At 38.3% G+C, this 27,347-nt stretch overlaps 1 protein-coding gene and 1 long non-coding RNA gene across 3 annotated transcripts in view; one reads left to right on the top strand and one right to left on the bottom strand.

The window, feature by feature from the left end:
• Positions 1-27,347, top strand: part of adgrb2 (adhesion G protein-coupled receptor B2) — a 270,453-nt gene that overhangs the window by 120,880 nt on the left and 122,226 nt on the right. For both annotated transcript variants that reach the window (XM_028035469.1, XM_028035468.1), the window contains exons 3-9: positions 45-125; positions 9,634-9,822; positions 16,488-16,649; positions 23,087-23,251; positions 23,606-23,770; positions 24,843-24,944; positions 26,802-26,908. In XM_028035469.1, the coding sequence (XP_027891270.1) occupies positions 45-125; positions 9,634-9,822; positions 16,488-16,649; positions 23,087-23,251; positions 23,606-23,770; positions 24,843-24,944; positions 26,802-26,908 (971 nt within the window). The remainder of the gene's footprint in view (positions 1-44; positions 126-9,633; positions 9,823-16,487; positions 16,650-23,086; positions 23,252-23,605; positions 23,771-24,842; positions 24,945-26,801; positions 26,909-27,347) is intronic.
• LOC114155545 (uncharacterized) lies at positions 5,598-6,121 on the bottom strand. Its single transcript, XR_003597774.1, has 2 exons — positions 6,052-6,121; positions 5,598-5,709 (listed from the first exon to the last, which is right to left on the bottom strand). It is a non-coding gene; the product is annotated as an uncharacterized LOC114155545 (long non-coding RNA).

Raw genomic sequence — 27,347 nt, 5'->3', positions numbered from 1 at the left:
AGAAAAACTCGAGATTAATAGCTTCTCCCTCTTGCTTGTTTCAGACCCCTACGATGACGACCTGAAGGTGAAGACGCAAAGGCCACGATCAGCTGACCTGCCAGGTGTGTTTCAGGCACAAACAGGTGAGTGTTAGGAGTGTGAGGTAGACTTCGCTTCCTGGAGCAAATGAAGAACAACTTGACCTCCGAAAGTTGTCGTGTACCTGAAAAGTTTCAGTTCTAAATTACCATTCAAAAACTCTGAATATTTTTGAAACCCATTTGTTTTAGGAACTTTATCACCATGTGAAAGATTCTTGAAAGCCTTTATTTTGGTTATTTATGGTGATTTTCCATTTACAGCTAATGAGAACATTAGCATATTAACATTAGAATACTACATCAGTCCATATTTAAAAAAGAGAAATGTATGCTTAATGAAAAGTATGTTTAATACAATGCATTTCTTACTCAGCTCCCCCAGACTAGCGTCAGCAGCAATTAGCAAGCTTATCATATGAACTACTTCTCACTCCAATGGAGGACCACTGTTGTGATGACATCAGAAAGTGTAGCAGCTTTTTGAAGGCAAAGGCTAGTTTTAATTCATCAAATTCTTTTAAGTTATGTTTGATTTAAATACAGCATTTTTATAACAACTGAAGTTTGCATAGTTACTTTATTGTGCTAGAAAATGACACTAAGTGACAGGAAAATACATAATACTTCCCACTTAGCAACTGTGTGTCATTTTTCTTCCACTTCTCATTTGGGTACAAATTTATGTTGGTATATTGGATACCATCCCAATGAATTACACTATAGCTTGTAGTTATTACAAAATATTGAACATTTCAAGATGTTTGAATACATTTGCAAGGCACTGTATGTAGTTTATGTTGAGACTTCTAGCATTTAAAGAAAGAATAATGCTTTCTATCTTAAAGAATCCAACACTTACCTGGGCTAGGATTCATGGAGACAATCATTTCAAAAAGCTACGGCTGTGCTGAGGAGGGAGAGCCTACGGAGAGGGAAACCCCCGTTTGCGTCTTGTCCTTCTCCCCTCCTGCTCTTCCTTGCTTCTCCCCTCTCTTCCTTTCCTCCAGGCACGTGTGATGAGCTTAAGCCCTGACTCACGGCATATTAATGAAGATGTAATACGATTAACGGACATGCAATTAATTCGATTTCCTCCTCTGCCGCGTGATGACGCCCGATCAAAGGACACGAAGCTCATAAACAATTTAAAAGAGGGGGGAATTTACAGTTGTGTTCAATTGTTGATTTCAAGGGTATAACTGAGTGGGAACAATGGGAGCCTCGCCACAGCTGGCTGGAGAATTGCACATCAAGGGCGAGCACTCGGACTTGTATGGGTGCTAAAGATGTTTTTCTATGAATTAAGATTCTTTTGTTTTTTATCCTTCAGACTGCTCATATAGGATTTATTTTCCTCGACAGGCTTATCTGCAGTGACGACCTATATCTTTTTGTTTTTTTATGATAATATTAGTATTTTTCTTCAGACTGGGATCCAGCAACAATGCTAACAGACTCCATATGAATCCAGGTTGTGTCGTCCATTTGTTTAGTTTTTTTCAGAAGTCAAATCGTGTTTTAGTGGGATTGTCAATGTGATGGGTAACAAGTAAAAGAAAAATGCCGGTGGAAATAATCTAGATTTTAAAATATAACATGTAGGGCTGTCAAAGCTAAAGCGTTAACCACAAAACTAAAATTGTGTTTAACCTTGTTTGTTTTTTTTTTTTTTTACACACAATTAAAGCACAGGCGTTCATACTTCATGTTCCGTGCTGTAGTCTGAATATTATTCCTGCTCTGTTTCAGTTGTTTCTCTATGGGGCCGATATGCCATTAGTTAAAATGTCATTTCTGAAAACATCTCCACTCTCTCTCTCTCTCCCCTGCTGTCCACCTCTTCTACTCTTCTGCTCTACTCTGTAGATGGTGCTCACAGTTGAAAGGGGGAAGAAATGGGAGGATACCTAAAATTAGTTTACTGTTGTAGACAAAACAACATGGCAAAACATCATTTGCTTCCTTAATGGATCGGTTATTTTTTATCCATTAATGAAGCAACACTAAGCCTCTATGAACCAATGAAAAAACATGAAAATGATTAAATACAAAATCATCGGACACAAGAAATAGTCCCAGGTTATGCCTGCTATGTCTGTCCTGAATCAAAAATGATGTAAATAAGCTCTGCAGACTTTTATGATTTTTGATTTCAATAAGCTCTTTCTAATAAATCTTCCTCAGGAAAACTGCCATGACTTCTTGGATCAGTTTCCTCTGTAAAGTCAGATTTTTTTTTTCTTATTTTTAGGAGCCCACATCAAACAAATACAAAATGTGAAAACAGCACAACAATAAGATGTATTTTTTGCACTGTTCTTTGTTTCCTTTTTGTAATCCCATTTAAAATCTGTTTTTTTTTCATCATTTGTGTTGTTTCAATGCTCATAGGAATATTATGAACATATTCAAAGGTTTCTTAGAAATCTGTAATTAATCACAAACTATGGACAACATGTGATTTATCACAATAAAGTATTGCAATTGATTGACAGCTCCTGTTACAGAGTGGGTGTTAAGCAAGTGAGATAAATAGCCTGACTAAAGGAGACAATTTTTTTGCTGCAGTCATATAATGTTAAACTTAATAGTATCATGAGCATAAAATTGAAGAAATAAAATCTTAATTTCTTCTTAAAAAATGCACTATACCTAGGCCTGCCACAATAGCAAATTTTGCTGAACAATTAATTGTCTCAAAAATTATTGCGATAAACGATAATATTGTCTGAAGACCTTTTTACACTGAAAATGACGTAATAATGCATGCGGTTTCTTGCCAAAGATAGATACACTTTATTTTCAAAAGAACACTAAACACTGGAACTGATAAACAAATTAAACAAAAAAACAAAAAAAAACAATAATAAAATGGATCCTCAGTCTCCATTAACAAAAAATGTACTGGTAAAAAAACTAAACAACATAAAGCCAAAGTGGAAATAAATACTACATTCAACCAAAAGAGTGCAGATTATGAAGTCTGTATATTATGTTGCCCTTCAGTAATAATTAGATTTAAATAGAGAAGATGGGCACATCGACTACCTGATGCAATAATTCACACTACATGATTTTTTGCTCCTATTTTTCCCCTTACAACAATCTTAGAAAGTTGATCTTTCTAAGATTGTGTGGTGTGTTACGGTAGATCGTCGTTGCCGCTCTGATCCAATTAAGGGGTTTTCCCCGACTGGGAGCTTTAACTCCACCTGTTCAATGTGACAGGTAGCCAATCAGAAAGCGCGGATTCTCCTCCTCCTCCGGATATTTATTATTTACGGGAAAATAATAAGAGGGGGCGAGGGGGATAAAAAACTTCATTTACATATACCCCGACCTCCCAAACGTCGCTTTACTGCTTTGTTTCTTTTTTAATTTTGGTTTTGTTTCATTTTAGCTCGTGTTTCCGCCAGCATTAATTTTGTTGCATGTTAGAACAGAATGGTGTTAAAGTAGGTCAATGGTTTATAAACTGGTACAGTGGGTCAGAAGCTTCTTGCCTCATGTAACAGGGTTTCTGGGTAAAAGGTAGTAAATTAAATTAGCTCAAATTAAGACCAGGTAGTAAAAGGTAACCAATACAATTTGACTTGGTAGTAAATTTTTCAAAAAACATTTCATGACCCCTTCAATATATTTGGAATTTTACATTGATGCTGAATTTTTGTTTTAAGTTCCTCTAACTATAAAATCTGTCTTAAAAATGAGATCGACTCCCAGGACCTGAGCTGACGTTGATAGACTCGATTGGTGTCGCTGTCCGATCTGTTGTGCGCCTGCGTGGTGTTGAAAGCGCCTAAGGTGTTGAGACTAGTGAGTCACCATGAGAAAATATACATTTTCACGACTTCGCCTGGATGACTAGGTGGCAGAGAAGCACTTTGTAAAATATACAGAAAAATATATAAATATGACCTCGTGACTGCGATCAAACCGAACCGAGCGGAACATCTACAGTTTATTAGCAGCGGATTCCTGCAGGGGAGCAGATGAAACGTTTTACACTGAATATTGGACTACAAAATGGTCAAACTCTTCTGGGTTAAAGTGGTGGATTTGCTGAGGAACTGGTTGGATGTAGCGGTCCCAGTGACACTTGCCCTATACCTGTTAGGAGATAGAACCCAAATAACAAATAAAAATGGGTCGGGCGGTAAAGTGGAGGGACCAATGGTTCCCTGGCCCCCCTGTTCCAGCGGATCACTTCCAGTTCAGACTTGTGGGAATAATGATTTAGAGCCCACAGATTCTCTTTTATTTCATAATAATGCTCACTGCGTAAAATTATTACCCCTAGCAACAGTTGTCATGCTGCTGACAATGATGTCATCAGCATGACTTCAAATGATGTCTGTGTCAGGAGGACCTTCTAAGGATGACTTTGTGATGTCATAGAGTCCGTGACACGACCAGCTGATCAGCTAATTCTCTGGTCAGTAAACAAAATTCATTTGGTCTTAACACAGCTGAACAAAGATGACTGAAGAAAGCGCACAGAGTGAGGTTTATTTGAAACCTAAGGATTCTTTCTGGACAAAAATCAAGAAAAACTTCTCCAGAAGAGTCCATCCTTGTCCAAGAAGCTCTGATTACAGGAAGAAAAATTTTCTCAGCCAACTGCTTTGGAAAGTGATCGAAAAATCTGCGGACGAACCAACTCTGCATCTAGTCAAGGAAATATTTCAGAAAGAGCATAGGAGAATTTTGCTGTTGCTTTTGAAAAGAACCGGAGAGTTAAATGTGGACGTGCTCTCTGAGGTGTTGGAAGAACTCAGTGAACGAATTTTTCAAAGTATTGCCAGTGATTCTTTCCACTTTGCTTCTGGGCTGCATTTTATTGCACTGCTTGATTACCCGGAGGGACATGAAGTTATCGTGGAAAATTTCAAATGTCACCTGCAGAATCCTGTTCCTCCAAAGAAAAGGTTTGCATTTGCAAAGAAAAAGTTCATAAAGACATTTTTCCCTACTGAGGAGTTGTACTCAGATGAAAAGTGCCTCAGTGAGGATTATACTAAGGCAGACATGGACCCTGAGCAGTTTTTGAGGGATGCCAAGAAGTTGGGTTTCAAACGTGGCACCGAAGAAGAAAGAAAATATAAGTTACAGAAAATTCTTTGGAGATTGATTTATAAGTCTAGTTATAGATCGAGTTATGGACATTACAAAAGGAAGCACACCGAACCGGTCCAAAGAAAGCTTGCTCCAAGACTGTGGGAAGAAGTAAAGGACATCGATTTTGTTTTCTTTGACGAGATAGAAAGAAAACACTGCCAAGACATTTTTCAACTTCTCTGTGGCAATGATGATGTTGTTCGAGAACTGTTATTCAAAATGATAAGAAGTGACAACCCAATCGTTATTTACAAGGTCATAGAGTGTTTCAAAAGAACCCTGGCACGTCCCAGGAAAGTCAACCTTCGGAAAGATTATCTTAGAAAAGCATGGAAGGGTTTTCAATATGTTGTCTGTTGTGGAGACGATTCAGAGGATACAGACGATTATCAGAGGCAAAAACCGTCTCAGAGGGAACCAAACATTGAGCCTCGTCCTGCCTCCGAGTCGGGACCTGCCTCCGAGTCGGGACCTGCCTCTGAGTCGGGACCTGTCTCAGAGTCGGGACCTGCCTCCGAGTCAGGACCGGGCTCCGTGTCGGGACCGGGCTCCGTGTCAGGACCGGGCTCCGAGTTGGGACCTGCCTCCGAGTCGGGACCTGCCTCCGAGTCAGGACCTGTCTCCGAGTCAGGACCGGGCTCCGAGGCAGGACCTGCCTCAAAGTCAGGATCGGTCTCAGAGTCGGGACCGAGCTCCGAGTCGGGACCTGCCTCAGAGTCGGGACCAGGCTCTGAGTCGGGACCGGGCTCTGAGTCGGGACCGGGCTCTGAGTCGGGACCGGGCTCTGAGTCAGGACCTGTCTCAGAGTCAGGACCGGGCTTTGAGTCAGGGCCGGGCTTTGAGTCGGGACCTGCCTCAGAGTCGGGACCTGCCTCAGAGTCGGGACCGGGCTCTGAGTCGGGACCGGGCTCTGAGTCGGGACCTGCCTCAGAGTCAGGACCTGGCTCCGAGTCAGGACCTGCCTCCGAGTCAGGACCCGCCTCTGTTACTTGTAAGTTGGTGCACTTGAAATAAGATAAAACTAAGATATTTGCACTAGAACCTAAACAAAAATACTTGGTAAGACGTTTTTGCAGTGCAGAGTGAGACGTTGCTGCTGCAATAAACAACTGATTGATTCCAACACATAAAATTGATTTTTACATGTCTTCACCAGGTGTGCTAACAAATCTGTCTCCACATGCCTTCAGTTTTTCAAAATAAGAGAAGAAACTAAGGTGAATCAAAATGCCACAGTGCCTGGATGCAAGAAAACAAAACATGACTTTTCAAAATCTCTAAATTTGAAAAGTCCAAAACTTGCTAGAAAAAACATCATAAATGTTCTAAAATAAAACAAATACATGAGTTTGAGTCAAAAATGTCTATAGATGTCTATAGCTCTGCTCACGATGAAATTAAAATTATAAGAAAAATACTTTGTGCTTAACATTTCCTATTAAGAATAAATAAAATTGTCATTGAAATTTAATGACCAAAGTGACAAGGACAGAACATTGTCTGGTTCTTTAATTGGCAGATTTAGGTACATTTTGGTAGATTTAGGAGGGTTTGAGTGTGTGTGTGGTTCTACAGAACAAAGTAAACAAAGATCATACAAATCCAAAGTATACATCATATTAGCAGGATACATAACATATTAGTCACATTCTTGTCTTCTAGACCCACAAGGCTTTACTAGGCCTAAGCCATATTGGGTATATAAGCCATATTCTTCCCATTACTCCAGTCTTGTGTTTCAGTTACTTGTAATGTTAATTAAAGTAAAAGACAGCAACATGATAAAAATCACTAGTTTAACCGAAAACTTAGCTTAGTTTAACCATAGCTTTTACAAAGTGAGAAAACAAAAAATGTTCAGAGTTACAAAATACACAAATTATCTTTCTAAAACACAAAATATATTGTATTATGGACACACACTTGTAGAAACTACATAAAATGCCTCCAAACATGGCTACTGCCGATTTACACTGCTACACCCAAAACAAAACATTGCTCACAAAACGGCCGCGCCCCCTAATGGCCAGGATATGAATTGCACCACGGTCAGAGCAGCAGCAGCATCTGATCTTACACTTTGGAAAGTCCCATCAAAGACTCAGCATTTCACCAGTTTATGAGCCAAATTCTGACAAATTTAAAAGAAAATTGTTCTCAGCAGAAGTGTTTGACTTTATAAGCTCCATCTGTTTTACCTTTCACACATACCTTAAAGGAATCACTACGTTATTAATGATTAATTTCCATGTTAGCTAAGCCCCATTTATACTTTATGAAATCAAAACACAGACCTAGCCAAGCCAATAAATATCCAACCTAATGAGGTAACTGAGGGGAAATCATGGGGCTGGGTAGGCCTGTCACGATAGCAAATTTTGCTCAAAGATTAATTGTCTCAAAAATTATTGCGATAAACGATAATATTGTTTGAAGACCTTTTTACACTGATTTAATGGAAATGACGTAATAATGCATGTGATTTCCTGCCAAAGATAGATACACTTTATTTTCAAAAGAATATTTAACACTGGAACTGATAAACAAAATAAACAAAACAACCAAAAACAAAAATAAAATAGATTCTCAGTCTCCATTAACAAAAAACTCACTTGAAAAAAAAAACTAAACAACATAAAGCCAAAGTGGAAATAAATACTGCATTCAACCAAAAGACTGCAGATTACGAAGTCTGTATATTATGTTGCCCTTCAGTAATAATTAGATTTAAATAGAGAAGATGGGCACATCGACTACCTGATGCAATAATTCACACTACATGATTTTTTGCTCCTATTTTTCCCCTTACAACAATCTTAGAAAGTTGGTCTTTCTAAGATTGTGTGGTGTGTTATGGTAGATCGTCGTTGCCGCTCCGATCTAAATCAGGGGTTTTCCCTGACTGGGAGCTTTAACGACACCTGTTGAATGTGACAGGTAGCCAATCAGAAAGCTCCGATTCTCCTCCGAGCTTTCTGAAGGGAAATTACTGAGGGGAATCCCAAACAGCTGACACGATACAACCCGAAGTCCAGCGGACATTGAAGATGATACCCGGAAACAACATTAATGTTTATTCAACATGCAAAGAATATAGAAATGACAAGGGGAAGAGTTGGAGCGAAATTGCTACCGCAGTTGATTAACCTGGTAACTTTTCAGCTGTTCTTCGTTAACGTGATGTAAATAGGTTATAATGATTTTCATTCAGTCAGGACTTTATGCTGACACTAGCCACATGCATTGCAGGTAGATTGTAGTAAAGCATTGATTAATGAGTGGTTTTAAAATGAGTTCACTGGACTTGTAGCCATTATTTTGTGCCCATTGTTGGACACCACACGGCAGGAACAAACCCGATCGAACCGTTATACCTAGGATTTCTGTGGGATAATGTGTGATCTGTCAGGTTTTGAAAATGGGCCGACAATCGGCCGACAGCTCGTGTGCGCTGGGCTTTACAATAAGTAAAATGAGGAAGGGAGGAGTCAGTGGAGAGCACTGGAGTTGAGCCTTTTTTCATTCGGTCTCTTTAGCTGAAAGAGAAAAAGGTCGGAAGAGACCATAATGCCGATTATTAAAATGAAGTCATACGATTAATTGATTTACCGTTTATCGCGACAGGCCTGACTATACCCAATATTTTCACCACATTTCTTCTTTTTCTATAAAATCTCATAGCCTTTCGATCAAACAATTTCCAGTACTCTCTTGTGAATGCAATGTCTCTTTTCCACTTAAGGAACATCTGTTTCTTGGCTTTTCTATTCCTCAACCACTTGTCTAAGTAACACCAAGCCCCTGAGAATATTGGACATGTTCTTCTGTTCTTGAGCTTTATTACTCAGATGGATGCCATTTGACAGAAATGCAGGCGTTTTATTGCTTTTGACTTTGCCTCTATGTGATAGTTTTCTCTATACTTTGGAAGATATATAAAGGTAACGTAGTCATATTTAGTAACTAAGAGATAAATTTAGTAACATTGTTTATTAAGGAGAGTAGCATATTACCAAACAGGAATGACACACACAAACCAATATTATGAAGTTGCAAAGTTAAGACTTTTGTTAGATTTTATCTTGGAATGAGAGGTTTGTGGCTACTGGAATATTAGATTTTAATATGGACTATAGAACATTATTGTAACTTTTTTTTCTTTATACTTGCTCCAGTACTCCTAACAACATCTTCAAAATGAATTCCGCACTTTAATCCACTAATAAGAGTACATCCTACCATCCAAGCATATTTTCGCCAAATAGAAATGGAAAATATGGCACTCCCTTTGATCTAAACGTGAAATTTTGGTTAAAAAGTGAAAGATAAAAAAAATGTCCAAATGAAGACTTGGGGTCATTGAAAATAAAAAAAAAAACAAACAACCAAAATGCAAAGGATCGTCTTTCAACTTAAATATCTCCCTCCTTAGGTGATCCGGCGGCAGAGGAGTGGTCGCCGTGGAGTGTGTGTTCTCTGACTTGTGGGCAAGGCTGGCAAGTGAGGACGCGGTCCTGTGTCTCCTCTCCTTATGGCACGCTTTGCAGTGGTGCTCTGCGGGAAACGCGCATGTGCAACAACACAGTTTCCTGTCCTGGTGAACCTGGAATCATAAGTACAGGTACGGCAAACAAACATCTTGGCTGCATTCTATCAAAGCCCCGTTGGAACCTAATGGGTTTTTTGTGCTTTTTCTTTGCATTTTCTTAATTAGTACATTTCCTGACATTGTACAGTGCTCTTACTTTGAGAAATCCTCCTGTTACCTGCTGAAAATGTTGATCAAGCTAGAAATGCACCCAATTCTGGTTAAAAGGTAAACTTAGTGACGTTCAAACCCTTTTTAGTTTAGTTTGTTGGGAAGTTCAAACATATGGAGACTGACTGCTTAACATTACGTCGACTGCTCCAATAGACCTAGCACTTCTCTGAAGTACACAGTGCATTGCCCCTAAATTTAGAGATAGTCCTCAGCACTTTCACTCTAAACATAGCTCTCATTTTCTATTATTTCAATAACAGCCAAATTGGACACCCATACATAGACGAGAATCGTTGATTGGTGACAGACTGATTGCATAAACCTCCGTGATAAGTCCTTAAAACATTCAAAAATGCAACAGCAGCTACTTTCTTTGTTTGAGTTTAGGTGTAATCAGTTTCATTTTAGATAGACAGACAGCACTAATAACGAGGTCAATTCTGCTTCTCTTTGATTACCAGCATACATTGATTTTTGTTAGATGAAAGGCCGAAGGGCTTCCAGTCCGGCACTTCTTTGATTGGGCTGATTGCAGTTGAAACTTAGATGTTGATGAGGTTGCAGAGTAACCTTTGTTGTTTTACCATACTGGCATTTTTCTCTCCAGTGTTGTTAGTCATGCGTTCCCCTTTGACAATCTTGTCTATTTGATTGTTGCGCAAAAATCTAACTTGTTCCCATATCTTGACTTCACCCCTCAGTGTTGAGAAACTGCAACCTAAGGTAAAGTTTTTAAATTTCTTGGGGAATCAAAAGGTAGTGGACAAATACCTAAAAAGAAAAGAATTTAACAACTTAATTGTATTTTTCTGATTATTTCAGTATTTGCTGCTTTTGACATTTTTTAAACAAATTATGATCTTTTCACAGTGTGCTACATATTGCTTGCAATATTCTGAATACCAAAAGCATTGTGTACATACAAAGACTGAAAATGATCTGTTTCCTAATTCTAGATGAGCTTCATTTTGGCAGAGCAGGTTTCCTTGCATTTTTGTTTGGGTTTTCAAGACGTCTTATCTTTGCACCATTTGAAGTTTCACATAGGATTCAAGTGTTGAGTGTTTACTGATCCTGTACTCCTCCCCATGAAAAGCGAAAGGGAAAATTTGCCTTCCTTGTCAGTGCATATGCTAATCTTGTCTTTATGCAAATTTACCAGGCCGATTTGTATGTCTAAGCACCTCATTTTCCATTCCGTGTCGATAGTAATATCCTCAGCTGCTCCTTTGATGGGATATTGGTTGCTGTGTTATGTTCCGTTTATTATTTCATTTTGCCCTCGGTTCCTCTGATGTTTTCTGACATGGTTGTGGAGGGCTTTATTGGTACTCATGGGACTGCCAGAATAGGATTGCACCAATATTAAGTAAGTAGGATTGTTGGGATGATATCAAAAGCGCTCAGTGAACTTGCATTTGACTTTTTCTACTGTCCCAAAAAGTGTTTGGAATTAATTTCTGCATTTGTTTATCTATTCAGGGCTGACAACAAAATGCTCTCGAAAGAGGCATAAATATACATGGAGTGTATACAGATGCAAACTAATTAAGAATGTAGGTACCTACATTTTAGCTTGCGGAGAATGTCAGTGGCAGTTAAAGATACAGGAGATATACAGTACATAGCTTTGTTCCCAGGCTGATGAGGCTTTAGGGCTCCGCAAGGCAAAATCAAATTAACCTAGTTGTCTAACTTATTTACATAGCCAGTTAAAAGTGAGGGGGTGTATGCATTGGGTAGACAGTTTAAGAAAAACATGGGTGAATACCTTGGTAAGCTAATGAAATAGAAGGCAATATCTGATGCTGTTTCAGGAGTCCTGCACAGCAAATGCGATATTTCAGTTTTGTAAGGAGTCTGGAATGCTTTTAATCACGTGTAGGTCACCGAAAAGCTCCAGATTTGTCAAATCTGAACTGGATTATTGTCTGAGATGTATGAAAACTTTATTGTACAAGAGAAAATGGATAAAAAGAGGGGGTTTTGGTGCTTTTTTTGAAGATTGCGGTAAGCATAAAAATCACCATCTGTGGACTGGTCAGACCGGGACTGCAGTATTCTAGACTTGATTACAGATTCTTAAAGAACCTTTTGCCCACTCCAATATTTTCACAAGTATTGCTACTGACCGCAGGCGAGGGCAAATAAGAACTCTGCGCTTTTTGATTTTGTTTTGTTTGTTTGGTTTTTTTTATACTGAAATGTTGTTTTCCAAATTTTAACCAAGTAATATGACATAACCAAGCAACTCCATACCAAAACTTAGACAACAACTGATGAAATTCCAACTAGAGGATAGAAATACAAAGCTTAAACTGAAAGGAAACAAAGTCATTATTATTCAGCAATTTAAAATAACTAGTAGCTTTTATCAGGGTAATAATAAGGACTAGTTATACTACTATAGTGTGTATTTCCTGCTCTGAAAACATTAAAAATCTTTGAAAACAGTTGTGATTGTAGTCTTTTGCTGAGTTTGTTGAGATGTGGAGAGATTGTTACCCTTTCTCCCAAAAGTATTGTGAGAGTAAGTACTATTTATTGTCTGCAGAAGTGTGCAAACATTAAGGAAAAGTACTTTGGACAAAAAAAAAAGTCAATGGAGTGGAAAATACACATTTTCTTCTCTCAGCCTTTCATGGGGAAAAACTTCTAAATTAATGGGCTGCTGATGATAAGTTTTAAGTAATAGTCTCTCTTGACAAAAGAAACTCGGCAGTAATTGGTTTGGCAAATTAACTTTTTTTTTTCTTTCTCTTTTTTAGCGAGTGTGATTGAGTACACGGTTTACATGGCCCAAAGCATGCAAGTGGGGTAGTATTTCAGCTCACATTGTATTACGCTACAGCTCATTTACCATAGATCCAGTGGCATTTAAAACATTGGTGCAGCAATAGCATATCATGAATACAGTCCATTTGGGTCAGTGCACAGTCAAATGGTATAACGCCACAGTTCTAGTAATCATCCCAGCAATGGGCCGAGAGTGCAGCCAAGGATGCAACAATGAACTCATTACAGATTTATGATTGCATGCAAATGTATATACAGGAGCATTGACACGTTAAAAGTATATTATTGCCTTTTCCCCTCGAAAATAGTGGAACAAAAATATCCAGTCGTGGTGTTAATCTGCTGTAAGAATATAATGACTGTGTCTAATTACGGTATGCTCATCTTAAAGTTAGGTAAGAGAGGGAAAACGTTGTCATTTTCCTGAGATGTAAATTAGTGATCATACAAACAGCTGCTGTACAAGCGGGATATGGACTATTGTTATACATCGGTTATGATTAGCCTTTTTTTTCTGTGTTAATGTAAGGAAATTAATGGATATATACGGTATATATCCATTAATTTGTCCTTAGTGGGGTCGGGAGGGTTGCTGGTGCCTATCTCCAGCGAGACATTTCAGGTGAGAGGCGGGGTAAACCCTGTACAGGTCAGCAGTCCGTCGCAGGGCAACACACGCCCGCACACCCTCACACATACTTTAGATACACCAATTTACCTGACAGTCATGTTTTTGGACTGTGGGAGGAAGCCGGAGTACCCGGAGAGAACCCACCATGCACAGGGAGAACATGCAAATTCCACGCAGAAAGATCCCGGGCCGGGAATCAAACCCAGCACCTTCTTGCTGCAAGGCAAGAAGGTGCTACTAACTGCGCCAGTTGGTAGCACATAATGTTGACCATTATCATAACAAAGGTTTTAAAATAGTGTGAATGTAAGTTTCAGTTGGTTTAGAATATTTATTTTGATTTTCTCTTCAAGCTCTCTCAGACAGACTTCTAAGTGTGCTTTGAAATATTGTCAGGCTGCATTATTCAAGTTCTCACGAGCTTCTCGGGACAAACTGATGCCTTAAATTCATGCTTCCATCGAATACGAACTATCCAGATCCTGGACAACCAAAACCACCCCACATCACATTTATTTCTTAGGCATCAATATGTTTTCAGCAAATATCAGACGTTTTCTTTTTTTCTTTTTTTTTTTAAAGGTTTTGTTGGCTCTAGTGGCCTTTATTTGAAAGTAGTTTGACAGGAAACAGGGTAATCAGAGAGGGGGAAGACATGCGGCAAACGTCGCCAGGCCAGGAATCGAACCTACGACCACCGCTACAAGGACTAAGGCCTCAACGTGGGTCATGCTTTGCCCCTGCGCCACCACAGCACCCCAGACATTTTTATGCTCTTTTTGGTTTGCAGTTATTTTCATTTATGCCCAGAATTTCTTTTTGCAGTTTGGCCTACAGTGACTTATATGTCGGTGGTCCTATTCAAATGTCCTGGATGAGTAATCAATGCTTTTGGAAAGATTCTTACTATTGTGTATGTTTTTGTTTTCCCCGTATGTGGATAATGTCATTTTTATTTTGGTGTCCCCTTAGAAACTGCTTAGTAACCCTTTTCAGACTGATGTCAGTTCATCTAACGATATTCTGCCTTTTGAGATTTTTAACCATACTTGATGTTGCTGAATTGTTTCTACTAAAGAGATTTCTAGATCTTACAGCTCTGGCAGTATTTTTGCCAGCATGTGCCATGTCAAAATTCAACCAATCTTTTCTGACATTAAAAATTTGTTTGTGTGTCTCAAGGATTTAACTATGAAAAAACCCCAAAACATGAAATATGTCAAGAGGCAAATGTTTTTTTCATGGCCCTGCACAGCCAGGCTAAATCTGATCCTACATACTGTAAATGTTTGAATAGTTTGGAGTGCTTGAGGCTATCAACACTCCGTGCAAAAATAAATACAGGCCAAGAAAGCCGGTTCAGTATTTATATTTACCAAAATATGCTGGTACAAGTGGTTCTAGATCAAAACAGGTCCCAAAGTAAAATTTGATAAATATGCATTGCATTAAATGATTAAGAAAATCTCAAATGCTCTGAAGTTATTCATAACTTTTTGGTAAAGCAGCACATACACCGATAACACGTATTTTTTGTTTTTGTTTTTTTCTGAATTTAAGGACATCTCACTATTTACCAGCTCTACATCTCCCCACACTTTTTAAATCCCACCATCTTCCCTCGCTCTATCTGCTTTCTACTGCTGCTCCTCAGAGCGTTCCTTCACAGAGTAGCTTTAATTATTTATTGCAATGATTTATTTAGCTTTGCTCAACATAGAAGCTGCAATCTTCATCCCCCTGTCTCTAAGTTTCTCTAGCTTGGTTGTACACCCTCCTTTTGCCCCTCCTCGTCTCTACATCCTCCTTTATTTTGCTCTCTCTCTCTCTTTCCAACATCTCTTCAAATGCTCGCCCCTTTTTCCCGGACTTCCTCTCATCCAAGGGCTTTTTCCTGAGGTTTCTCCCTGAATATTTCAGAATGTTTCTAGATTCCTCAACGGCCCAAACTATGAGCCACAATGTTTTAATGTTTCTTCTTCTTTGTTATATTAACTAAGTTCTATATCTCTCCTTTGTTTTTGTCTTATATTGTTGCAAAAGATTTTCTTCTTTGTTTGCACCATCTATTCACATTATGTTTGGTGTGTAAAACTCTAATGCATGAGGTGATTTGCAAATGTATTTACTGACTTTGATGTTTTTCGCATTTTGTCATAGTGTAACCACAAACTATATTGCTTTTTTTTTTTTTATTACTGACTAACCCAAAGCAGTGCATAGTTTCCCAATTAAAAGAAAATTACACATGGTTTTCAAAGTATTTTTTACAAATAAAAGAGTAAAAAGTGTGTTGGGGATATTTTGTTCAGTTGGAATATCATATTATGAAGTTCTGCTAGTAGTTTGTCACAAGCCACAAAGTAACACAGCACACTTGTTGAAGGTGTATTATTTTTTTAGTGTATTAGTTAGATGAAATAAAAATGTAAGATTTTAGACCATATGCAAGAAGTTCTGGGTTTTCCCCAGTGTATTATGTGCCACCAGGCTTTACTTGTGCTCACACTATAGCATTATTTAAGATGGGTTTTTTTTTATGTTTGCATTCTGTAAAGCTTTATATTTGGAGTTCAGATATTAATCTTCCAGTAACAGAAATTTTGCAAATGATATTTTAAAATTTCCTGTCAACTTTAAACATTTTTTAACTCAAAACACAGCTGATTGACTGCTGAGCGCCCCAACCACCTGGCTAAGCAAGTTTTCTGGGGGAAACCTTGAAGTTCATATAATTTTAGAAGCAAATGACTCATCTATTTCCTTGTCTTAATTGGAGTTGCATACCTGCCTGCATGACTTCAAATACCACTGCCTATCCCTGACATTCATTTATTTTATGTAATAACTCAGAGTGCAGCCCTACGCTGTGCCTTTTACTTTGTAATTTAATTTCAGCCTGGAGGTGAGACAGCCACCTCCATCCGGTATCTTAGGGAATGTGCTCATGCTCATGAGATCTCTTGTTTCTCCCATTCCCCGACCCTTTTGCCTGACCCGGAATGCTCCATCCTTTTTTGCCCTTTATTTCCTTCCTTGCTCATTCCTCGTCCCCCCCATCTCTGTGTCCGTGCGTCATGTTCGTGGGTGTTCGCAGTGCATGGGCAATGGGAGGAGTGGTCGTCATGGAGTCTGTGCTCTGTTACCTGTGGGCGGGGCTCCAGAACACGCACCAGGAAGTGCATGGATGGAGGTGGGGTGAAGCCTTGCGGCCAGCCCGACATTCAGACCAAACCCTGCAACATAGCCGTTTGTCCTGGTTAGTACCATCCTCATTAACCTACTACTGCCAGCCTCTTTCGCTCCTTATGCTTACGCATGTCTTTGTTGTCGCTTTAACCAAGCATTTCACCTCTTCTGGTCGCAGGCCTTACATTTGCAAGCATTTGAATTATTATTTTGTGTTGTTCCCTCATAGCCCCCTTGACAAAAATGTCCACATTATGGTTAAGAAATTTTTTGAGATCTAATATTATGTTTTATAAAATGTTTTGAACTTTTATTAAAAGTCCCTTTGATTATCCTTTTCATTCTTTCTAGCTCTGAGATTACAACATTTTTTCCAATTGGTAAAATTCCTTACTGCCTGGCAACAATAAATGTTGTCAATCTGCAACGTATAAGTTGTAGGAGTGCAATGAAACCAAACATTTACATGGTGTATAAAAACACTTGATTTTTTTTTTTTTCTTCGTCTCATTTCTGTTAAAACTTCTGCTAAATGGCAGAATAATCAGACAGAATTTTGGGATAGTTTTCTTTCGTCAAATTAAAAAGTTTAAACACATACAGATTGTGATGATTTCAGGAGAAAAGCAATGTTCTAACAAAATGTTCTAAACAAAAAAAATCTTCAATGTGCTTTTTGTTTTTCGCCAATCACAAATGACTGGACAAGAAGCTCCAAAGTGGATTGATTATTTATTTATTTATTTACTTATTTATTTATTTACTTATTTATTTATTTTGGAAATGTATGTGGCAATTGTCAGTAAATCTCACTTAAAAACTAAGGCAACCACTCCAGAACAACCTGATTTTTTGCTTGAAATAAGTAAACATCGCTGCATTGGTAAAGGTCATAATAGTCATATTTACTAGAGCAGATTAATGTCAATGAGGCTCATAAGTCTGATTAAATGTGTCTTTTAAAAATAACTGTTAACGGATATTAATTATACTTTTCACATTCCTGGATTAAACATAGGTTTTTGTGTTTCCCTAAGTGAAACACATAAAAGACATGAAAGAACTAAAGAAGCTTCTTCAATAACATTCTAACTTATTGAATAATCACTGTAACAGGCTGAACCTTTTTCGCCTGACAAAGTCACATGCAAACAGCAATTAGACGATTCTTCCTGAGACAGACTTTACTTTGACAGGAAACACTGTGCTCTTTTAATATGTCATGAGACCTTGTTACAGTCCCTGTAAATTCAACAAATACATTTGCATGATCAGTCTCGGCACATACATCTTCCTAAATATATGGGTTTTTTTTTGTTTTTTTAAATCTTCAAATCATTACTGGGTTTTCTTTCATTTTCTTTAATACAAAAAAAAATATTACCTCTCTTTACTGTGTGAGTGTATAGGGAAATTGTCTCTTTTTTTTCTGTTCGACGTTCTTTGACTCAGATAAAGAGATTGCTTTGGTTAAAAACTTACATCGTATAAGTGTAAGTTTGAAAATTAATTTGAGTTTTTTTGTCCACTATTTTAAAGGTTTCTAGCCTGATTTCATACTTACTGTACTTTCCAGTTCCATCCCTATCCGTGTTCCGTGGTTGGTTTGGTTCAGTTTCCTCAGCAGTTGGAACTCAACGCTCTTTTCTGCTCTTAGATTATCCATTAAGTCAATTTTCTGTGAAACAAAAAAAAAAAAAACTTGAAAAAGTTAAGAGTGCAGCTGTTTCTAATTTTGCTGTCGAGGGTGCCGCCAGCCTTTATTCCAGTCTGTCCAAGATTGTCCAGCTGAAATGTCTTTATCAGCCCAGAGTGGAATAGGACTCGGCCGTGTTTGAGATAAAGCCTTAATGCAAAAGTCTCCTAACAATGGGTGGAGCAAGATTTGAACAAAAATCCCCGATGCCTGCCCCCCAAGCAACATGCCAGATACGGCTTAAGATTAAAAAGTAACACCTAAGGTAAGTGTTATTTTTCAGCAATTTTTGATATCAGAGTATTCTTATGTTTGCGCTCGTTCTTTAATTTTTCCGTCGTCGGACTGTGTCTAAAACGATTTCCATTACAAAAGAAAATTCAATTTCGGGATTTCAATTGCTCGGGCTTTTCTGTGTTGTCAGACAAATGGATTCTGAGCTGGAATAGAGTTGTTAATGGATGCACAGATAATAAAACATCAGACAGTTTAAGAAGAGTGGTGTCTGCTTTCTGACTAATAGCCTTTTATTTTTCTTGAATTGATTTGAGTCCGAGCGAGAGTGTGTTTGCTTGGTTCTGTAATCGCCTAAAGCCTTAGAAATTATCACGGCATAAGTGCTTCTTATTTGGAAAGATTAATACTAAGAAGACCCTGTCATTTTCCACTTTTGCATGAATGCTGGTGCAGCTTGAATCTGAGATGGAGCCTCATTATAATTTTCCTCCCAATGTTCCGGGGCTAAACTTTGTTTTTCTCTCTTTTTATTTTGGTACTTTTCAAAGCAGAGGTTTTCTAAGGTCACTCCTCATGAAACAAAACTGTCACTGATGGTGCAAAAACGGGTGATAAAGTTGGTTCTTTTTTGTTTTGTTTTTGTTTTTTTAAATGGGGATAGGCTAATGCTATAATTTAAAGTAGGTCCCCCCGGCTTGTTTTTTTGCCTCGCGGTTTTCCGAACAGTTTATGTGAAGTGAAGTTTGGTAGAAAGTATGTGCGTTTCCTTGCAGGGCCTTAGGGGAGCTCGTGTATTTGCGTCCATGTCACAACAGCTTCAGCTTGCGCTTAGGAGTTTAAAGGCGACTGTGCTTTGAAATGCTGAACACCAGAATAAGATGTTTTGCCACAACTGACCGCAGAAATGAAACTTTGATGGATTGCAATTGTTTGCATAAATTTGCATGTTTATATTTATGGGCACTAAGCAGCCTAACCTGAACTCCATGTTTTTTAACTCAAATCGTTTTAGAAAGCAATATCTCATGTGAAGGACCCTGCGAAAGTATGCACCCAGCTTCCAAGCAAGGTAGTGACAGTCCTGTAGTGAAAGATGGGATACGGTGATGACAGACTGGTCACTTTTGAAATGTATTCTTTCCTGCTCAAGCTGACTTTTAGTATTTTGTTAAGTAGAAGTGACAAACAGAATGAAACCAAGGAAGCATCAGAAGCCACAGATGACTTTTACTTAAAAGAAAGGGAGATGTCTGACAAAAATGTTGTGCATATTAAAATAATGGCAGTACTGATTTTCCCCTCTGTGCTTCCTGTGGTTCCACAATAGAGATTTTTATTTCAGAAAGCCTACAGTCCCGTGGGACACGGAGAGCTAGATTTGTGACTTATGAACAGCCAGATGGACTTGTCTTCTTGGGTTTATGATGGAACTGCTTTCCGAAACGAGCTATTGTCTTTGAGACATAGTTCAGCTTTTAAGTATTTGTGTTGTGCTTGGCCTGGTCTCCCAATTAGGGCTTGAGACATTTCTATCCATTGTCTCTCCAGACATTATCCATGTTGGGGAACTGTGAGACTTTTATTTTGCAAGAGTGTGTAACAATCCTCCTTCTGTATTTTATTTTTTTTTTGGTTTTGTTTACAGTTAGTGAAGTGCAGTATTGTTCTTTTCTTCTTTTTCAACTAATAATTAGTAATACGTTCCCACTCTATCAGGTAGAAACATGTTTCTTTTTCTTTACATTCTTTGACTTCATAGGTCAGATGATTTAATTGGATAATTTCTGAAGTTTGTGTGGCAAGGACGCAGAGAAACACTCTTTTTTTTACTGTTTCCTTCAAAAACACATTCATGCTGTCATTGCAGCAGAGCGTAGCTGTGCCTCAGCAGTCTGGATGCTTCTGTGTGCTGTTAATTACGCCTGTCTTGTTATCCTCTTGATAGAACCAAGAAAGTCTCTAGAATTTATACTTCACCAGTAGATCCCTTACTGGATCACAAAATGCCTCTGGTCGTTTTCTGTAGTTTGAGTTACTTTTAAAAATCTGTCCTATGTATCCAAGACTACACTTGATATTAGGGTGTTGATCTTTTATTTTGTGTCTTTGCTGCTTCGTATTTGTGTGTTTGTTTGTTTTTTCGGTTTTCTACTTTTAAGTGTAAAAATAATTTTTTCAAAGGATGTTTACAATGGAAAATTCAAAGATAAATGCATACCCATCTTGAGGAAATTGTGTAATTGTGCTTTCACAATTCATGATATAGTTTGAGTGATTTACTATAATGTACTTATTACCCTATGATGCTACAATCATGGGAGTCTTCCTGCAGGAAGTCCATCAGACTCATGTGTATAATAATTTATTTTTTGATTCATTGTTTATTTTTTTCTGATCAGAACCACAATCGGTGTAAAATAAAAACTTTCAAATATGATGTACAATTAAAATAGGTCACTCACACAAGTAATGTAAGCTTTTTTTAATGATAGATGTTGTTAATAGTTTATATCGAATACTTGTTTTACGTGTTAGGTATATGCAATGGCTAATCTGAAAATAACATTTTAAAAATCAATTCCTGGTGACGATATAAAGATGATTAAATGAATGATTTTAATTTCCCTTCGATTGGAACTGTAGCATTTATTTTGCAGGATAACAACCTTAAAGTGTTAGCCACACTTGAATCTGGTACACCATTCATTCAGTGCAGTTTGTCCTTGCTTGGGGTTTTTGTTAAAAAAAAAAAAAAAACAAAACAAAAATTCTCACAAAGACATGATTACCCAATGTCAAGATGTAGGTTTGGCAATGACTTCCCTTCTGAAACAAACCACACATTTACAGAAGTGTGCTTCACATATTTCCTTTACGTAACATCCTGAAAATGTCACTTTCAGACAGAAAAAAAAATTCTTCTAACTTTAAAGCCCTTCATATTGTTTTGTTTTATACTATAGATGTAGAAAGGCAGCATGACTACAGTACCAAGTGACATTATCATAATGCCTTGCAAGTTTGCTATTCTAGATGGACCTCACAAATTGTCCTATGATGACCACATTTCTGAATATCAAAACGCAAAAACTGGCATTGACATTTTCTGCCAGTTTATGTATATATTTAAATTTTGAAGTTCTTGGAACTACAACAAACAATTTTATATATATATATATATATATATATATATATATACATATATATATATATAAATATATATTAAAAGAAACGTTAACCAAAATTCTGAGGACCTTGCATGCATTTTGCATTGACATATTTTGGATTTTTACTTCCTTTTGCATTCACGTTATTGTTAAATTTTAAATTACAAACATATATTATGGGTGGACTATAAAGCTCTTGAAATCCAGTGTTACCCTTAAAGTTGGATATTGCTGTTTCCAGACACATTCTTTGTTTGCTAGACGTTAGCCAATAACATATTGAAGATTAACATTTATCTGTCAAAAATAAACCACTTTGAGTGTCTTAGTGTTTTATGGAAAAAAGTACAAAAAAATATTTCATTCCAACATCAGAGTCAATGGTATAAGTATGTTTAACACAGTTTTGGAACTTATTCTACGTAAACCAAAACTGTGAAATGGTTCGTGTCCTGAATTAAAACTCAACTGCACATATTGTGTTCACAAGGAAAAACGAGCCGGTACAGTGAGCAGGAATGTTAGAGGGCCAGTCTGTTTCTGGTTCGTGAGGCATCTGGATGCCGTGCCCAAGCAAGAATCACATTTGTGCAGATCCACAATTGTCTTCTGTATATACTAGCACAATTTGTTTGAATTTGATTGAAAAAATCCATGATGTTTCGAAGCTTACAAACGGACTTATAATCTGGGCTATCATACATTATTTTTAAAATATTATAAAAGCAGTGTATGTAACCTGAAAATTAGTAATGAGCCTTTTTCGGGTATTTAACAAATAAAATGTCTTCAACAGTCTTAGCTCGCCTAAATAGGGAAAGTTGAATCTGATGTAACACCACCCAGTGTAATGTCTTTTGAGGCCCGGTGTTTAATCTCGTTTCATCTCTTGCTTCTTCATTCAAATCTATTTCTCATGACTTACTTAACGATACAGCTTTTATATCACCACTGTATTTCACCCGCATTACTGTTCATCACTTTCTACTCCACACCCGAACAGTCAAGAGCCTTACAGAACAATATCAAGAAAACATGAACTAGACTGCACTTTCCGTGAACTCTTGCAAACGACGTTCGAAGCAATTGTTCTAACCCTGTATTTTGGAGCAGACTAAAATATTTAACATTTCCATAGATGGGGAGTTTGATGCAGCTGGTGTTGCTTTTCCGTGGATGCGTCCGCAGCGTTAAATTCATTTGTGCTCCACCCCTGAAACTATTTTCTTGTTGCCTGCTCACTTTGTCATCCTCTGGCCTGTTTCTCTCTCTGTCTCCCCCCCCACCCCATTTACACTTCACATTTGCTCTCCTCTCTTTTAAATTCATGTCTCCTTGCCTCGATATCCACTCCTTCTCCTTCTCCTCGCCCGCCTCCATCCCTCTCTCTCTCTCCCTGCTGTGCAGTGGAGGGCCAGTGGTTGGAGTGGGGCGCGTGGTCAAAATGCAGCGTGACCTGCAACACGGGGTCCCAGATGAGGCAAAGGCGATGCAGTCCCTCGGTGCATGGCTGGGCTGAGTGTAAGGGGCTTCATCAGGAGAGCAGGGAATGCGCCAACCCTTCATGCAGTGGTAAGGAGGAGAAAAGAAAAAAAAAAGCACTCAGACATGGCACTTTATATGCTTTTGAACAACATTATGTAAACAGAGTATTGCGTTCTTTGAAGGAATGCTTATGCCTTTCCGCATGTGAATGTGTTCCGGTTTGGCAACCTAATTTGAATTGTCTCTTCTTTTTTTTTTTCTTCTTCTTTACAAGCACCCTCTAGGGGAAAATATCTTGTTTTTTTTTTCTTCATGAGTCACTTTAAAAATATCCATTATATTTTCTTGGCATTACTTCCATACTCCACGTCAAACAGCGTTCGACGTGGAGTATGTACCCTGTTCCCGATACTTACTGGTGGTGACATGCCTGTGCGTCAGGTGGAGGTAACTGGGGCAGCTGGAACCACTGGAGTCTGTGCAGCAAGACGTGCGACTCTGGGTGGCAGCGGCGCTACAAGATGTGCGAGGGCAGCGGAGAACAAGGCTATCCCTGTGAAGGTTCAGGAGAGGAGGTCCGGTCCTGCAACGAGAAGAAGTGCCCCGGTCAGTGATTGTGTGTATTAGAGCAATACTTAGATTCAGTATTGCTCCTGTTATCTCTCATACAGGATGGTTTACTTTCTCTTAAATAAAAAAAACGTAATGTCTTCAAAGTACATGGATAATAGTTGTCAGGAAAAAAATAGGTGTATTTTCCATTAGTTCATACTTCCTCCATAGACCTCTACTGCAATTCCATTTGCACTCGTCTATTCATTATCTTCTGACTCTTCTCTCTCTTTACCATATTTTTCTAATTTTTGCCCTGGCTTGTAATGTTTTTCTTTTTATCCTGCCATCTTACTGAGTTTTTTTTTACTTTCCATCTCTCTAAAAATGTTTCTATATGTTTCAGCTCCCTGCCTGTTTTACGCCGCTGTGCTTCTCTGTTTTTTCTCTCTGCTTAGGGACAGTTTTGCTCAACAGTCCGATCGATGCTTTGTCAGTTGACAGATACTGTTTGAATATTCACGCCTATTGCTGAGTGCCACATGTGCCTGTTCTTGCCTTGAGTTTCAAGGGGCTGCAGGGGGGAGGGGGGCTACAAAGGTTGAAGCTCCACTGTGACCCCTCGCTTTTTGTTCAAGGAATCTCTCCAACTTCTTCTGCACAATTCAGGGACCTTGTCTATTGACATTGCAAGGGACATAATATATTTTCACTCTATCTGTCTTTGCTCTTTGCTCTCTGTCCCTCTTCATCTCCCCGCATCTGCCTCTGCCAGCATTCATCTCCCCCTTGGACTCTCTTCTTCATCCTCGCTTCGTGTTTTTTTTTTTTTTTTTTCATCAGGGTTATGAAAAGAAGGGGAGAAACAGATGAATAAAAAGAGGGGATGAGATGAAGAGGGAATGAGATACTGCACTGGGGCAATGTCACTGACGGAGAGCAATGCGAGACGTACAAGAGAAGAAGATTGGGAGCTGCTGTAGGAGAGCGTAGATTTGAATCTTTTTTTGGGGGGCTTTTCTGTCACTGTTTTTTTTATTTTTTAGCGGTTGAGTCAGTGTGACTCTATTTGCCTGCTGGACTTCACTACATTTTACATTTGATGATGCCCTCTTCTCTCCCACAGCGCCTCATGAGATATGCAAAGACGAGCACCTCCTTTCGATGTCATGGAAGAGAGCCTCAGCCGGAGAAACCGTCTACAACAAGTGTCCAACAAATGTTATCGGTAAGTGACACGCGCCTTCAGAGGGAATCAGCTGTAGTTTGCCGATTGCGCGTTTGCAGTGTAAGTCAGATTTATTTGCACCCGTAGAACAAAATGTGGAAATGTGGTTCATCTCCACTGCCAAGCATGATGGGAGGTCTAAGGTGTAAAATGTATTCAATCAACTTTCTTTTGCTAACGGACCCAAAATCAATGAGGAAGTGGGCAAAATAATGAGAAAAGTAGAGATTTGATAAAATACAGCATCCAAAAATGTAAATAATAAGAAATGGATGTAGCAAAACAGAAAAAAATAAAATAAAAAATCCAATCTACAATAGCACATGTGGAACATGCATGGGAACATGAAACACTAGAATCCTGAATAAACGGTAAATGAATGAGAGAACGCTGGGAAAAGTGATTAGCAAAATAGTGATCAGGTGAGTCTAGTTAGCAAAACAGGCCGTATCTCGCAGGGAGTACAAACACTGATGTAGAATGGCAAGAGAGTATGAAATTGCAACAAGGGAATGAAGGAGAAATAACTACACATGGCAAACATAAAAGCAGAGGGATGAGTAAAATAATCACTGAATGCAAAATGAACCCACAATTACGTTGAGCTCAAGACCAAAGGGATGAAACACAAAGGATCGCAAAACTCTTTGAAATGGTGGATGATCTTTTAATAAGCCTCTTGTAGCATCTGCCTATAAGCTGAACTTTGGTTACTATTGGGTCTCTGAGAAAGGTAATAATCCAAAATGTTAGGCAAACTAACTCTCATATTTATGATCACTCACAAAATCCACCTTTTGTTGTGAAATGTTACACAAAAGAGCAAGTGCCGTCCTCTGGCCAAAAGGGGTTGAACAAGGTCTTGGCATGAAAGGCACCAATAATTGTGTCTCGGGTGAGTTCTTAAAATTAGACTTTTTTTTTTTTTTATGTACCAGAACTGAACTTTGGATTTTTTTTGAAATGATGCTGCAGCATGTTCTCACCAGAGGTGTGAATAACCCTGTCTGTCACTGACAGTAGCAGCAGTAGTAGAAGAATTCAAAAGTGAGCATACACTCTGTTAGAGTCAAAGCAAGTTCATGGGAGAATCTTGACCAACCTAATCTCATGAGAAAATCATGAGATTAACTTTTGCAGAAATATCATTGCATCATTGATACTGAAACAACAAGAACAACAGTCTGAACTGCTCACGTTCTGCTAAATAATTGTAAAGAAAGCTGAAGAATAGAATCAACAAATTAGTGATGAAATGATTGAGACCTTCATGGCTTATACATCCTTTAATCAATGCAATTTGAAGATAAATCTTACAAACTAAGGGTTGCCCAATTTTTTTAAAGCATGCAGGACACGGGCTTCTGTGTGAACACCTTTGACTGTGAACACACAGTCATTATTATTTAAACATGCCAGACTCAATCTGACAGAATCACATTTGATTGTAGATCAAAGTTTTAGAACGGAGCTGAATAATAAAAAGAACATTTACTGTCTGGTGTTTTGCTGTTTTTGCCTAGGATAAGATCAGCAAATGTCCTCAATGTCGGTCGCTGAGGAATGTATTGATGAAAGTACAAATTAAACTGTGAAAATAAAAACAAATAGCTGCCTCTGCATTCAAGGAGTACTTCATAAAGTGAAATAATATGGAACATCTTTTCAAATTGACAGAATTTGGCAGAACATATAGATAAAAGCTGCTCTGATACCTCATTGTTGAAGAAGAAAGAGAATCTTCATGTCTTCTGTGGTTCTGTAGGATTTTACTGGGCATAATTACAGAAAATGTTGTACATTTATTCCAATTTGTATAACCTGTTTTTTAAAAGAAAAATTAATTCTCTTTTCCAGGATCTGCTAGTCGTCGATGTATGCTGGACAATAACGGAGTTGCTTTCTGGGGTCCTCCGAGCTTCGCCAGATGCGTCTCCCTTGAGTATAGACAATTGCATTTAGCTGTAAGTTAGCTTTCATCACATATTCTTTTTGTCTCAGACCTGCTCTTTGCTGATTTATTTACACCGTGAACCCAGGCACGGACAAGAAAACACGTGTATCTGTCCTGGTTGCATCATTTGAATCGCTTTGTTGCAGCAGGTTGTGTTTTTTGGGGGTTAAAGTGGGAGAAAATAAGACGTTTTTCTCTACTTCAAAGTTGACTTTGTAGCTATGCTCTGCCTTAAATCAAGTGCATTTTTTAACAGGTTTACTCAAAAACAGAAGTCGAGCAATCTCTTTACTCGCAGCTTCAGTCCTCACTATCTCTAATTAGATTTCCCAGGGTGTTGCACTCACACTTATCAATTAATGAACTCAGCTAATGAATGTGTTCACCAGGGAGACCCCTTTCCTGTTCTGTGAACTTCAACCTTTTCAAAGCTACTCCATGATGGTGGA

This window comes from Xiphophorus couchianus, chromosome 13 (assembly GCF_001444195.1).
Source record: "Xiphophorus couchianus chromosome 13, X_couchianus-1.0, whole genome shotgun sequence".
In the NCBI taxonomy this organism is placed as follows: domain Eukaryota; kingdom Metazoa; phylum Chordata; class Actinopteri; order Cyprinodontiformes; family Poeciliidae; genus Xiphophorus; species Xiphophorus couchianus.
The sequence above is the reverse complement of the archived record's forward strand: the minus strand, read 5'-3'. Positions and strand labels throughout refer to the sequence as shown.